The 16,446-nt window shown below is 39.2% G+C and overlaps 1 protein-coding gene across 9 annotated transcripts in view; it reads right to left on the reverse strand.

Annotated features, from left to right (window-relative positions):
- BACH2 (BTB domain and CNC homolog 2) overlaps positions 1–16,446 on the reverse strand; it is a 643,272-nt gene that overhangs the window by 78,822 nt on the left and 548,004 nt on the right. For all 9 annotated transcript variants that reach the window (XM_050788079.1, XM_050788075.1, XM_050788076.1 and 6 more), the window contains one exon: positions 2,875–3,129. In XM_050788079.1, coding sequence (XP_050644036.1) covers positions 2,875–3,129 — 255 coding nt within the window. The remainder of the gene's footprint in view (positions 1–2,874; positions 3,130–16,446) is intronic.

Here is a 16,446-nt window from a genome sequence, read left to right on the forward strand (position 1 = left end):
TCAATAAGATACTTACAGCTGGATTACTGAAAATAGGAATTTGCGTTTCATAAGAAAAAAAGGGATCTAGTTCTACCTGAAGATTTCAGATACGTGAGCAACTAGAATATTTCAATGGTTTCAAGGATGTAGATGATGCAGGGAGGATAATTATTCTACAGGGGGAGGAAGAAAGAAAATCAACACACAGCAAATTCTCATTTAAATGAGAACACACAGCAAATTCTCACTTAAAAGGCCAAATAGATTTTTGTGTGATGTCTATACGGTGTGCCTCTTATTTAAAATGCCATTTCCAATGCCATGGAAATAAGCAATTATCAGGGATTTGATCTAAAAAGAAACTTTAAGGTTATGTCATATACATGTGTATCCCAGTTTCCTTTACATTTTACTGCCTTGGTATTGTATTTTTGATAAATAATTCAAGGCTGGAGGACCCCTTGAGCTCAAGAGTTCCAGTCCAACCTGGACAACAGAGCAAGACTCTGCCTTTAAAAAGAGACCTATATTTGTCAAATGCCTACTAGAGGATAAGGGCTGTGCTGAGAATTTTTGTATTTATCATCTCACCTAGCCTTCACGGCAGGGCAGCTAGTTAAGTATGTCCCCAACAGCGCAGTTAAGGAAAGGCCAGCTCAGGATCCCCTGGCTATGCTGCAGCTGCCATTCCTTGGCTTTCCCGTCACTTGGTACCCAGTGCTCCACTCCTTACCCCAGCCCCAGTATGTCATTTAGCTGATCTGTCCTTTTGCTTCTAGTGTCAGGATCTCTCTAGCTACCTACTTATTAGCGGGATGCGGAGTGGTAATGGAGCACTCTATGTTGAGTATGTAACAAGGATACAAACGTGAAAATGCTAGTGTTTATACAGTCCTTATTTATTTATTTATTTATTACTTTTTGAGACACGTTCTCACTCTGTCACCCAGGCTGGAGTGCACTGGTGTGATTATGGCTTACTTTCAGCCTCAATCTCCTGGGCTCAAGCGATCCTCCCCCCTCAGCCTCCAGAGTAGCTGAGACCACAGGTGTGTGCCACCACATCTAGCTAGTTTTTAAATCTTTTGTAGAGATGGGGTCTCCCTGTGTTGCCCAAGACAGTCTTGAACTCCTGAACTCGAGTGGTCTTCCCACTTTGGCCTCCTGAAGTACCAGGATGACAAGCATGAGCTGCTGCACCTGGCCCCAGTCCTCATTTTCATCAGCTGGCTGCTTTCCTGCTCAGCAGGGGTAACAGCAGATGTTGCTTAACAAGGGACTGGGATCTGAAGAAACCTCCACTACCCATGTCTTGTCTGTCAAATGGACAAACACAAATAGTGTTTTAAGTTTTTAATTATTCTTTTTGTTTGTTTGTTTTGAGACACAGTCTTGCCCTGTCACCCAGGCTGGAGTGCAATGGCATGATCCTGGCTTACTGCAACCTCTGCCTCCCAGGTTCAAGTGATTCTCCAGCTTCAGCCTCACGAGTAGCTGAGATTACAGGCGCATACCACTACGCCTGGCTAATTTTTTGTATTTTTGGTGGAGATGGGGTTTCACCATGTTGACTAGGCTGATCTCAAACTCCTGATCTCATGATCTGCCTGCCTTGGCCTCCCAAAGTATTATTTTTTTAAAGATGGGGTCTTGCTATGTTGCCCAGGCTTGTCTCAAACTCCTGGGCTCAAGGGATCCTCCTGCCTTAGCCTCCTGAGTAGCTGGGGCTACAGGTGCACTCTACTACACCTGGCTTCTTGTTTTTTATGTTGAATGTAGATGCCTTTTGGTGGAGCAGGTGAGTGCCCCGTCACTTCCTCCTGTCCTATATACAACCTACTTCACTCCTTTGTATTATTTGCCAGGCCCCTGAAGGCATCTGGTTTGTGACCTCTGGGATTTAATGCTGGTTGTAACCATCAGCATCATATCTGGGTGATGGGGTCTTTGGTTTCTCCTAAGATTGCTGTGAAGAGTTGCTTAGTCGAACACTACACAACTCTAGGGAATCTATTTGCAAAAACTATGGATGTGAGTTGTACTCCTGGGAGTTACAGAGTACACAGCTTGTGCAACTGTTGGTGGTGGCCCATGAGCTGCACACTGTGCTGGTGGTTCACAGGGAATGACTCTGCCCAAACACAAAATATTACCTTTAGTCCCATAGGAATGACAGAAGTCAGGATGATGAACTAAGAGGAAGTGTATATATGGCTCAAAGGGTGACCATTTAATGGTTTGTCACTGTAAAGTTCATCTTTTGGGTTCCTACAACTTAAACCATCCAATTAAAAGTCATCTCTGGACAGACGAGGTCCAGCTACTAGTGTCCCCAAAGTGCCAAAATAACCGTACTCACTGATGTAATTAAGAAACCTGAGTGGGCTGTTTTCAACAATGGTGAGAAAAGCAAATTTACACTTCTTAGAATCTTACTGAATTAACGGTGAAAATTACTAGTTGCTTTTATTTTTCCCCCAAGCAAAGAAGGTGCTGTGAATGCTTTCAATCTTTTACTCTCAAGGGAAATCTAGTGATCCTTACACCATCTGAAAGACAGAAATCTTAGCAATGATTCAGATCCCACATCTAGGACTGTGCCAAACTTAGGCTGAACCACTCAAAACCTGAAGGGTAAGTGAACTAGAAACTACAAGTGACTGAGCCGCAGGTGAGGTTCAGTTCGCTTCAAGAAAGATATTCATATTCTGTGCCTCTGAGACTTTAAGGGTATCAAATAGAAACCGACAATGCCACAAACATAACGTGTGACTTGGACATCAGCTCCTGAGTGGGGACATGGCACCTAGTACATCTTCTAGCTCCTACTCAGCCAGTTTTCTGTAAGTCAACAAACATTCATTAACAATCACACAAACCAAATTACTGTACCTCCTCAGGTAAGCTGACCACCAAGTCATTTTTTGTCTGTCCGACCAGCGCCTGCCAAAAGTATTCACTGCATGCGGCCAGCACAGCCCGGTGGGCCCGGAACTCCTTCCTTTCCACGATCAAAGTCACGTCACAGAGAATATCCTTTTTCCGCTGGTCATTGAGGCCCAGGAGGATGTTGGTGCAGTGGACTGTGGACTCATACACATACATGGGGGAGTCAGGCTTCTCATCCACAGACATGCCGTTCACACCCTGAAAGAAAGAAAGAAAGGAAGAAAGAAAGGCTGAGTCACCACAGTTGTAGGACTGGAGAGAGGAGGTGAGAAAGAACATCATGGTTCCTGTGTCCCACTGCCATAAGCATGGCAGGAAAGAGGAGAATTGCCAATCAGCATATTTCTGCTTACTTGTACAATGAGCTCAAGAAACATATCTGGAAAGTCAAGTTCCACAGCTGACTTTTATCCTTCCTACTTACTGCATTCTTTTACCCCATGGTAACAAAGCCAGATCTTTTAATAGAACATTTAAAACACGCTGGTATTTTAAAACTTGGTGGTTCTGATTTTGTTAGAAGGCTGAAAAGGAACTTTCACATGTAAATAGTCTCCATGCAAGGACTAATTTAGATTTATGTTAGAGGAAATGAATCATTTTGAAGTATTTCTAATGTTGTCTTGATGAAGTACATGTAAGTTCCTAAGGTGAAATTTGGCTGAGATGCCAAGTAGAGTAAACATCAAATCACAATACATATTTAACAAATGCACCAAACTGTCTGCACGCTGAAGACTCAGTAGTCAGCTACTGCATCTGCCCTCTGCCACTTCAAGGCAAAGCACAATCGCCATAATGCTATAGTTGCTCAGCTCTTACAAAGATGTGGAATTGTGCTGTCGTTATCCCAGCCGAATTGATGTACATTCACTTTAAGGAAACACAATATATCACAATAGCAGTCATGAAAAAGATGCATTCAACAGTCAAGACTACTTTTACAAAAGGTTCTTTGCTTTTAAAAATATCCATTGAAGTATTTCTTTCTTTCTTTCTTTTTTTTTTTTGAGAGGGAGTTTCGTTCTGTAGCCCAGGCTGAAGTGCAATGGCGTGCTTCTCAGCTCACTGCAACCGCCACCTCCTGGGTTCAAGTGATTCTCCTGCCTCAGCCTACTGAGTAGCTGGGATTACAGGCATGTGCCACCATGCTTGGCTAAGTTTTGTATTTTTAGTAGAGATGGGGTTTCACCATCTTGGCCAGGCTGGTCTTGAACTCCTGACCTCAGGTGATCCACCCGCGTTGGCCTCCCAAAGTGCCGGGATTACAGGCATGAGCCACTGCGCCTGGCCCCACTGAAGTATTTTAAAATACAGTATCTGTGATTAATTTATAGAATTACATAGTTTTTCTGTAATGTTTACTAGAGTAGTAAGAATTCCAGTAGTGAGTCCTACTTTCTTTTGGGCTTTCTTATTTTTTTTTAAAACAGCTTTAACATACTATAAACTGCACATACTTATAGTGAGCAATTTGAGGTTTTGATTATGTATATAACTGTGAAACCATCATCACAATAAAGATAGTGAACAAATCCATCATCACCAAAAGTCTCCTTAAGGCCCTTGTAATAATTTCTCCCTTGTGCCCCTCTATACCTCACCCCTGCAACGACTGATCAGCTTTCTGACATTCTATATTAGCTTGCATTTTCTAGAGTTTCATATAAATGGAATCATACACTACATATTCTTTTATGTCTGGCTTCTTTTGTTCGGCATAATTTCACCATTCAACCATGTTGCTGCATATATCAAGTTTGTTCCTTTATTACTTAGTATCCTATTGTATAAATATAGCATAACTTTTTTTTTTATCCATTCATCTATTAGTAGATATTCGGGTTGTTTCCAGTATTTATTTACACATAAAGCTGTTGTGAACATAAAATTCTTTATACGGACATATGCTTCTACTTCTCTTGGGTAAATACCTGTGAGTAGAATGTATCATACGGTATGTGTAAGCATTACTTTTAAAGAGTCTGGCACTGTTTTCTAAAGTGGTTGTAACATTTTACATTTCCACCAGCAGTGTATGAGGTTCCAGTTCTTTCACAGCCTTGCCAACATTTAGTATGGTCAGTCTTTCTAATTTTGGACATTGTAATAGGTATATTGTATCTCTTTTTGGGTTTAATTTGCTTTCTCTAACACCTGAAGTCGTTGAGAATCTTTCATGTGTTTATTTGACCTCTGTATATCTTCTTTGGAGAAATGTCTATTTAGATTCTTTGCCCATTTTTAATTGGGTTGTTTTCTTATTTTTCAGTTTTAAGAATTCTTTATATATTCTGCATATATAAAGTCCTTTATCAGATACATGATTTGCAAAATTTTTTTCCAAGGTTGTAGCTTGTTTTTTCATGTCTTAAAAGTGTCTTTCAAGGAACAGCAAGTCTTTATTTGATGAAGCCAAAAAACCATTTTGGTGTCACATCTGAAAAACCAAGGTCATAAAGATTTTCTCCTATGTTTCCTGCTAGAAGCGTTATTTTTTTAGCCCTTACATTTAGGTCTATGGACCATTTTGAGTTAATTTTTATACATGTAACAGGTATGGATTGAGGTTTTTTCCTTTTGCATATGAATATCCAATCGTTCCAGTAGCATTGTTAAAAAGACTCTTTTCTCTCCTGAATTACCTTTGTACTTTTACTGAAAATCAATTGTTTATATATGTATGAATCTATTTATGGACTCTGTCTTTTACTATTTATAAGTTTGTCTACTTTTGTTTTGTTTTGTTTTTTTTTTTGGAGACAGGTTATCACTTTGGAGTGCAGTGGTGTGGCCATAGCTCACAGCAGTAGCTGGCACTACAGGTGTGCACCACTGTATCTGGCTAATTTAAAAATAGTTTTTGTAGGCTGGATGCGGTGGCTCATGCCTGTAATCCCAGCACTTTGGGAGGCTGAGGTGGGCAGATCACGAGGTCAGGAGTTCAAGACCAGCCTGGCCAATATGGTGAAACTGCATCTCTACTAAAAATACAAAAATTAGCTAGGCATGGTGGTTGCACCTGTAATCCCAGCTACTTGGGAGGCAGAGACAGGAGAATCACTTGAACCTAGGAGGCAGAGGTTGCAGTGAGCTGAGATCACCACTGCACTCCAGCCTGGGTGACAGAGCAAGACTCCATCTCAAAAACAAAACAAAAACATATATATATATATGTGTGTGTGTGTGTGTGATGAGGTCTTGCCATATTGCCCAGGCTAGTCTCAAACTCCTGGCATCAAGTGATCCTCCTACCTCGGCCTCCTAAAGTGCTGGGATTACAGATGTGAGCCACTGTACCCAGCCTCTATATCTACTTTTATATTACTATCATAGTGTCTTGATTTGCGCTTTTTCAAAGTTAGTTTGATCCTTTGCATTTCCATATACATTTTATAATTAGCTTGCCAATTTCTACAAAATAGTCTGCTGGAATTTTCACTGAGATTGTACTGAATCTACTGATGAATTTAGGAAGAACTGCCATCTTAACAATAATGAACCTTTTGACCCATGAACACGGTCTCTTTATTTAGATCATCTTAAATTTTTCTCAGCAGCCAGGTGCGGTGGCTTATGCCTGTAATCTCAGGACTTTAGGAGGCCGACGCAGGTGGATCACTTGAGGTCAGGAGTTCAAGAACAGCCTGGCCAACATGCTGAAACCCTATCTCTACTAAAAATACAAAAATTAGCCAGGCATGGTAGCATATGCCTGTAATCCCAGCTACTCAGGAGGCTGAGGCAGGAGAATTGTGTGAACCCAGCAGGAAGAGGTTGCAGTGAGCTGAGCTGAGATTGCACCACTGTACTCTAGCCTGGGCGACAGAGCAAGACTCCATCTCAAAAAAAAAAAAAAAAAAAAAAAAAAAAAAAAAAAAAAAAAGACTTTTTTTTTCTTAGCAATATTTTAATTTTAAATCTTTTTGCAGTCTCACTCCGTCACCCAGGCTGTAGTGCAGTGGTACGATCTTGGCTCACTGCAACCTCCACCTCCCGGGTTCAAGTGATTCTCCTGCCTCAGCCTCCTAAGTAGCTGGAATTAAAGAGGCATGTGCCACCATGCCTGGCCACTTTTTGTAGTTTTAGTAGAGATGGGTTTCGCCAGGTTGGCCAGACTGGTCTCGAACTCCTGGTCTCTCTTCGGCCTCCCAAAGTGCTGGGATTACAGGTGTGAGCCACCACACTGGGCTCTCAGCAATGTTTTATAGTAGTATATAGGTCTTTTATAACTCTTTTGTCAGATTTATACCTAAGTATGAACATTTTTGATGTCATTGTAAATGGCATTGTCTTTTAATTTCAATTTCTAATTTTTCATTGCTAGTATATACAAATAATTTTTGTATATCGATCTTGTATCTGGAAACTTTATTTATTAGTTCTCATAGACTGTTTTTTTTGGGTAGATTCCACAGTATTTTCTACATAGAAGATTATGTTGTGAATAAAGATCTCTTACATTTTTCCCAATTTGGATAATTTTAATGTCTTTTTCTTACCTTACTGCATTGTTTAGAACCTCTAGTTCAATGCTGAATAGAGGTGGTGAGACTAAACATCCTTGCCTTCCTAATGTTAGGAAGAAAGTATTCAACCATTCACCATTTTGTATGACGTTAGCTATAGATGCTTCATAGATGCTCCTATTGAGCTGAGGAAGTTACTTTTCTTTCTGTCCCTCTCTCCTCCCCTCCCTTCCCTCCCCTCCCCTCCCTTTCTGTTCCCTTTCTTATTTTTTTCTTCAGTGGCACTCATGGCTCACTGCAATCTTGATTTCCTGGGCTCAAGCAATTCTCCTGCCTCTGCCTCCTGAGTAGCTATGACTACAGGTGAGCACCACCATACCTGGCTAATTATTTCTTGCTTTTTTTGTAGAGATGAAACCTTGCTATGTTGCCCAGGCTGCTCTTGGACTCCTGGTCTCAAGCAATCCTCTACCTTGGTCTCTCAAAGTGTTGGGATTACAGGCGTGAGCCACTGCACCCAGCCCTGTGTTTGCCTTCTTATACATTGTTGGATTCAATTTGCTAACATTTTGTTAATAATTTTTCATCTATGTTCAATAGGGAGATTTGTCTGTAGTTTTCTTACATAGTTTTTCTGGCCTGGTTTTAGCATCAGGGTAACAATCATCTCATAAAATGAGCTGGGAAGTATTTCTTCCTCTTTAATTTTCTAAAAGGTTTTTTTCTTTTTTCTTTTTTTTTTTTTTTTGTAGAATTGGTTTTATTTCCTCCTTATATGTTTAGTAGAATTTACCTGTGAAGACTTCTGAACTGGGATTTTAACGACAGACTCAATTTTTTTTAAAAAATGGTCAAATTTATTGGCATAAAATTGTGTGTGTGTGTGTGTGTGTGTGTGTGTGTGTATATATATATATATGTATTTATTTATTTATTTAATTTATTTTTTGAGATGGAGTCTTGCTCTGTCGCCAGGCTGGAGTGCAGTGGCACAATCTTGGCTCACCGCAACCTCTGCCTCCCGGGTTCAAGCGATTCTCCTGCCTCAGCCTCCCGAGTAGCTGGGACTACAGGTGTGCACTACCATGCCCAGCTAATTTTTGTATTTTTAGTACAGACGAGGTTTCACCATGTTGGCCAAGATGGTCTCAATCTCTTGACCTCGTGATCCGCCCGCCTCGGCCTCCCAAAGTCCTGAAGCATGAGCCACCGCCCCGGGCTTTTTTATTTTTTTATTTTTTATTTTTTAAAGAGACAGTGTCTCACTTTGTTGCCCAGGCTGGAGTGCAGTGGTGTGATCATAGCTAACTGCAACCTGAAACTCCTGGGGCTCAAATGACCTTCCTGTCTTAGGCTCCCTAGGACTATAGGCCATGCCACCACGTTCAGCTATTTTTTTTTTTTTTTTTAAAGAGATGGAGTCTTACTATGATACCCAGGTTGGTCTTCAACTCTTGGTGTCAAGTGTTCCTCCTGCTTTGGCCCCCTCAAAGCGCTGGGATTACAGGCGTGAGCCACCACATCCAGCCCATATATAGTATTTAAAAATATTCCTTCTAAATACTGGTTGAATCTGTACTGACGTCACCTTTCATATTACTGGTACTGAAAATTTGTGTCTTCTCTTTCTGATCAGTCTGGCTAGAGGCTTAACCATTTTACTGACATTCTCAAATAACTAGTTTTTGGTTAGTTTTTAAAAATCATTCTATTTTCTAGTTTGCTAATCTCTATTCTCATTGTTATATCCTTTATTCTGCTTACTTTGGGTTTAATTGTGTCTTTTTTTCTTTTCCAGTTTCATAAGGTGGTAGTTGAGCCCATTAATCTGAGATCTTTGTTGTCTTTTCTAACACAGGCTTTAATGCTATAAATTTCATTCTACTGTTTTAGCAGTATCTTGCAAATTTTGAAATGTTTAATTTTAATTTTTACTTTTTTAAAAAATTATACTTTAAGTTCTAAAGTACATGTGCACAACATGCAGATTTGTTACATATGTATACATGTGCCATGTTGGTGTGCTGCACCCATTAACTCATCATTTACATTAGGTATATCTCCTAATGCTATTCCTCCCCCTTCCCCTCACCCCACAACAGGCCTGGTGTGTGATGTTCCCCTTCCTGTGTCCAAGTGCTCTCATTGTTCAATTCCCACCTATAGGTAAGAACATGCAGTGTTTGGTTTTCTGTTCTTGCGACAGTTTGCTAAGAATGATGGTTTCCAGCTGCATCCATGTCCCTACAAAGGACATGAACTCATCCTTTTTTATGGCTGTATAGTATTCCATGGTGTATATGCGCCACATTTTCTTAATCCAGTCTGTCACTGATGGACATCTGGGTTGGTTCCAAGTCTTTACTACTGTGAATAGTGCCGCAATAAACATACATGTGCATGTGTCTTTAAAGCAGCATGATTTATAATCCTTTGGGTATATACCCAAGATTGGGATGGCTGGGTCAAAGGGTATTTCTAGTTCTAAATCCTTGAGGAATCGCCACAATGGTTGAACTACAGTCCCACCAACCATGTAAAAGTGTTCCTCTTTCTCCACATCCTCTCCAGCACCTGTTGTTTCCTGACATTTTAATGATCGCCATTCTAACTGGTATGAGATGGTATCTCATTGTGGTTTTGATTTGCATTTCTCTGATGGCCAGTGATGATGAGCATTTTTTCATGTGTCTGTTGGCTGCATAAATGTCTTCTTTTGAGAAGTGTCTGTTCATATCCTTTGCCCACTTTTTGATGGGGTTGTTTTTTCTTGTAAATTTGTTTGAGTTCTTTTAGGTTCTGGATATTAGCCCTTTGTCAGATGAGTAGATTGCAAAAATTTTCTCCCATTCTGTAGGTTGCCTGTTCACTCTAATGGTAGTTTCTTTTGCTGTGCAGAAGCTCTTTCGTTTAATTAGATCCCATTTGTCAATTTTGGCTTTTGTTGCCATTGCTTTTCGTGTTTTAGACATGAAATCCTTGCCCATGCCTATGTCCTGAATGGTATTGCCTAGGTTTTCCTCTAGGGATTTTATGGTTTTAGGTCTGACATTTAAGTTTCTAATCCATCTTGAATTAATTTTTGTATAAGGTGTAAGGAAGGGATCCAGTTTTAGCTTTCTACTTATGGCTAGCCAGTTTTCCCAGCACCATTTATTAAATAGGGAATCCTTTCCTCATTGCTTGTTTTTGTCAGGTTTGTCAAAGATCAGATGGTTGGAGATGTGTGGTATTATTTCTGAGGGCTCTGTTCTGTTCCATTGGTCTATATCTCTGTTTTGGTACCAGTATCATGCTGTTTTGGTTACTGTAGCCTTGTAGTATAGTTTGAAGTCAGGTAGCGTGATGCCTCCAGCTTTGTTCTTTTGGCTTAGGATTGACTTGGCAATGCGGGCTCTTTTTTGGTTCCATATGAACTTTAGTTCATAAAGTAGTTTTTTCCAATTCTGTGAAGAAACTCATTGGTAGCTTAATGGGGATGGCATTGAATCTATAAATTACCTCGGGCAGTATGGCCATTTTCATGGTATTGATTCTTCCTATCCATGAGCATGGTATGTTCTTCCATTTGTTTGTGTCCTCTTTTATTTCATTGAGCAGTGGTTTGTAGTTCTCCTTGAAGAGGTCCTTCACATCCCTTGTAAGTTGGATTCCTACATATTTTATTCTTCTTTGAAGCAACTGTGAATGGGAGTTCACTCATGATTTGGCTCTCTGTCTGTTATTGGTGTATAAGAATGCTAGTGACTTTTGCACATTGATATTGTATCCTGAGACTTTGCTGAAGTTGCTTATCAGCTTAAGGAGATTTGGGGCTGAGACAATGGGGTTTTCTAAATATACAATCATGTCATCTGCAAACAGGGACAATTTGACTTCCTCTTTTCCTAACTGAATACCCTTTATTTCTTTCTCCTGCCTGATTGCCCTGGCCAGAATTTCCAATACTGTGTTGAATAGGAGTGGTGAGAGAGGGCATCCCTGTCTTGTGCCAGTTTTCAAAGGGAATGCTTCCAGTTTTTGCCCATTCAGTATGGTATTGGCTGTGGGTTTGTCATAAATAGCTCTTATTAGTTTGAGATACGTTCCATCAATACCGAATTTATTGTCCATTTTTATCATGAAGGGCTGTTGGATTTTGTCAAAGGCCTTTTCTGCATCTATTGAGATAATCATGTGGTTTTTGTCTTTGGTTCTGTTTATATGCTGGATTACGTTTATTGATTTGCATATGTTGAACTAGCCTTGCATCCCAGGGATGAAGCCTACTTGTTCATGGTGGATAAGCTTTTTGATGTGCTGCTGGATTCAGTTTGCCAGTATTTTATTGAGGATTTTTACATTGATGTTCAGGGATATTGGTCTAAAATTCTCTTTTTATGTTGTGTCTCTGCCAGGCTTTGGTATTAGGATGATGTTGGCTTCATAAAATGAATTAGGGAGGATTCCCTCTTTTTCTATTGATTGGAATAACTTCAGAAGGAATGGTACCAGCTCCTCCTTGTACCTATGGTAGGATTCGGCTGTGAATCCGTCTGGTCCTGGACTTTTTTTGGTTCGTAGGCCATTAATTATTGCCTCGATTTCAGGCAATAATTGGTCTATTCAAGGATTCAACTTTCTTCCTGATTTAGTCTTGGGAGAGTGTATGTGTTCAGGAATTTATCCATTTCTTCTAGGTTTTCTAGTTTATTTGCGTAGAGGTGTTTATAGTATTCTCTGATGGTAGTTTGTATTTCTGTGGGGTCAGAGGTGATACCCCCTTTATCATTTTTTATTGCATCTATTTGATTCTTCTCTCTTTTCTTTATTAATCTTACTAGTCGTCTATCAATTTTGTTGATCTTTTCAAAAAATCAGCTCCTGGATTGATTGATTTTTTGAAGGGTTTTGTGTGTCTCTATCTCCTTCAGTTCTGCTCTGATCTCAGTTATTTCTTGCCTTCTACAAGCTTTTGAATGTGTTTGCTCTTGCTTCTCTAGTTCTTTTAATTGTGATGTTAGGGTGTCAATTTTAGATCTTTTCTGCTATCTCTTGTGGGCATTTAGTGCTACAAATTTCCCTTTACACACTGCTTTAAATGTGTCCCAGACATTCTGGTATGTTGTATCTTTGTTCTCACTGGTTTCAAAGAACATCTTTATTTCTGCCTGCATTTCGTTATGTACCCAGTAGTCATTCAGGAGCAGGTTGTTCAGTTTCCATGTAGTTGAGTGGTTTTGATTGAGTTTCTTAATCCTGAGTTCTAGTTTGATTGCACTGTGGTCTGAGAGACAGTTTGTTATAATTTCTGTTCTTTTACATTTGCTAAGGAGTGCTTTACTTACAACTATGTGGTCAGTTTTGGAATAAGTGCGATGTGGTGTTGAGAAGAATGTATATTCTGTTGATTTGGGGTGGAGAGTTCTGTAGATGTCTATTAGGTCTGCTTGGTGCAGAGTTGAGTTCAATTCCTAGATATCCTTCTTAACTTTCTGTCTTGCTGATCTATCTAATGTTGACAGTGGGGTGTTAAAGTCTCCCATTATTATTGTGTGGGAGTCTAGGTCTCTTTGTAAGTCTCTAAGGACTTGCTTTATGAATCTGGGTGCTCCTGTATTGGGTGCATATATATTTAGGAGAGTTAGCTCTTCTTGTTGAATTGATCCCTTTACCATTATGTAACGGCCTTCTTTGTCTCTTTTGATCTTTGTTGGTTTAAAGTCTGTTTTATCAGAGTCTAGGTTTGCAACCCCTGCCCTTTTCTGTTTTCCAATTGCTTGGTAGATCTTCCTCCATCCCTTTATTTTGAGCCTATGTGTGTCTCTGCACATGAGATGGGTATCCTGAATACAGCAAATTGATGGGTCTTGACTCTTTATCCAATTTGCCAGCCTGTGTCTTTTAATTGGAACATTTAGCCTATTTACATTTAAGGTTAATATTGTTATGTGTGAACTTGATCCTGTCATTATGATGTTAGCTGGTTATTTTGCTCATTAGTTGATGCAGTTTCTTCCTAGTATCGATGGTCTTTACAGTTTGGCATGTTTTTGCAGTGGCTGGTACTGGTTGTTCCTTTCCATGTTTAGTGCTTCCTTCAAGAGCTCTTGTAGGGGAGGCCTGGTGGTGACAAAATCTCTCAGCGTTTGCTTGTCTGTAAAGGATTTTATTTCTCCTTCACTTACGAAACTTAGTTTGGCTGGATATGAAATTCTAGGTTGAAAATTCTTTAAGAATGCTGAATATTCGCCCCCACTCTCTTCTATCTTGTAGAGTTTCTGCCGAGAGATCTGCTGTTAGTCTGATGGGCTTCCCTTTGTGGGTAACCTGACCTTTCTCTCTGGCTGCCCTTAACATTTTTTCCTTCATTTCAACTTTGGTGAATCTGACAATTATGTGTCTTGGAGTTGCTCTTCTTGAATAGTATCTTTGTGACGTTCTCTGTATTTTCTGAATTTGAATGTTTGCCTGCCTTGCTAGGTTGGGGAAGTTCTCCTGGATAATATCCTACAGAGTGTTTTCCAACTTGGTTCCATTCTCCCCGTCACTTTCAGGTACACCAATCAGATGTAGATTTGGTCTTTTCACATAGTCCCATATTTCTTGGAGGCTTTGTTCATTTCTTTTTACTCTTTTTTCTCTAAACTTGTCTTCTCACTTCATTTCATTCATTTGATTTTCAATCACAGATATCTTTTCTTCCAGTTGATCGAGTTGGTTACTGAAGCTTGTGCATTTGTCACATAGTTCTTGTCTCATGGTTTTCATCTCTATGAGGTCGTTTAAAGACTTCTCTGCATTGGTTATTCTAGTTAGCCATTCACCGTGCAAAGAAACTAAAAACCTTGAAAAAAGATTTGATGAATGGTTAACTAGAATACTCAATTCTTAAAAATTTAAAATTTCCCTGTTGATTTATTCCTTAATGCACAAATGATTTACACATGTGTTTTTTGGTTTCCAAATATTTGGGGGAGTTTCTAGATATCTTTTTGTTATTCTCTTCCGATTTAATTCCATTGTGGTCACAGAACAAACTTCATATGACTTTAATCCTTTTAAATTTATGGAGACGTGTTTTGAGTCCCAGAATATGACCCACTTCGGTGAATACTACATAAGCACTTGAAAAGAATGTATATTCTGTTGTTGGCTGGAGTGTCCTATAAATATCGACTAGGTTAAGCTGTATGATGAGTGTTGTTCAAGTCTTCTAATATCTTTTCTGATCTTCCATCTATAGGTTCCGTCATGTATTGAGAAGGAGTACTAAAATATCTGGCTACCATTGTAGGCTTGTCTGTCAGTTATTGTAATTCTATCAGTTTCTGCCTCATGCAGTCTGAAATCCTATTAGATGCATATACATTTAGGATTTTAATTTTTTCTTGTAGTAGTTATTCCTTTATCACCTTTTAATGAAGTCACCTTTTAATTCCTGGAAATAGTCTTTGTTCTGAAATCTACTTTGTCTTATATTCACATAGTCACTCCATCTTTTTTGCTTTTTGTTTATTTTTGTTTTCCTGCCTCAGCCTCCAGAGTAGCAGGGATTCCAGGTGTGCATCACCATACCCAGCTAATTTTTTTGTATTTTTAGTAGAGACAGGGTTTCATGATGTTGGCCAAGCTGGTCTTGAACTCCTGACCTCAAATGATCCATCCGCCTTGGCCTCCCAAAATGCTGGGATCACAGGCGTGAGCCATTACGCCTGGCCACATTGGATATTTTCTATTGCTAACCCTTCAAGTTCACTAATCTCTTCTTCTGCAAGGTTTAATCTACCATTAATCTTTTCCAGTATAATTTTGATCTCAGATACTGTGGTCCTTATCTCTAAAAGTCCCATTTGGTCTTTTACAAAATATCTTCCATGTCTCTACTTAAGATGTTCAATCTTTCTTCTAACTTTTTGAACATTTGGAATACAGTTATAATAACTATTGCAATGTCCTTGTCTGCTAATTCTAACATCTTTTGGTTCAGTTTTTATTGTTTATTTATTTTCATTGTAAGTTATATTTCCTTGCTTCTTTGCATAATTGAACATTTTTGATTAGATGCCAGACATTGTAAAATTTACCTTGTTAAATGCTGGATATCTTTGTGTTCCCATAAATAATCTCGAACTTTGTTCTAAGACACAGTTGAATTACTTGGAAGTAGTTTGATCCTTTCAGGTTTTGCTTTTGAGATTTGTTAGATAGGAAAATCAGCATTTAGTCTAGGGTTCATTACTCCTTACTACTGAGTACTTCTGAGTATTCTATCCAATGACCCCTGATATATGTTTTTACTAGTCTGGCTGGTAGGAAATGATGTTATTCCCAGTTCTCTGAGTTCCCTTTGTTTTGGGTGGCTGTCTCCCCATCCTTGGGTAGTTTTCTCACCTGCATCTACTGATCGTTACTCTGCAGAATATTAAAGGGAAACTCTCTGCAGATCTCTGGAGTTCTCTCTCTGCAGCTCTCTCTTCTGTTACCCTGCTTTCTGAACTCTATTATCATCTTTCCAGACTCTTAGCTCTGTCTCTTCAATTTAAGAGTCAGCCAGCTCTTCCTTGGTTCTTCTTTCCTGTGCCATGGCCTAGAAACTCTCAAAGCAGTATGCTTAGCTCAGTTTGTTTTCCTTTCTTGGGGATTACTGTCTTTTGGTTCTGGATGTCCCCTGTCTTAAAAACTATTATCTCATATATTTTATCTGTTTCTATAGTTGTTTTAGGAGAAAGGGTAAATCTAGAACCTATTACGCCATCTTGGCTGAAAGTAAAAGCCATAGGTTTATTTTTCGTGCTACAATTACTCCAAACACTTTACAAACAATAACTTATCACAATGCAAACCACATAGTATCAACTTTGCTCTGCTATATATAATGGTTTGTAATACCCAATTACAAAGATGCCTCGATGAAGAATTATTAGTTCTTTGGTATTCCAATAAAAGATAAAATATTTGTGAGGTTATATGGAATCATTTTTTAAATGGAATTAGCATAGCATTCTAAAATGACACAATTCAGTTATAATGACCCTAAGGCATGAGGTAAGATCAAGTCCACCTG

Source organism: Macaca thibetana, chromosome 4 (genome assembly GCF_024542745.1).
Source record: "Macaca thibetana thibetana isolate TM-01 chromosome 4, ASM2454274v1, whole genome shotgun sequence".
Taxonomy (NCBI): domain Eukaryota; kingdom Metazoa; phylum Chordata; class Mammalia; order Primates; family Cercopithecidae; genus Macaca; species Macaca thibetana.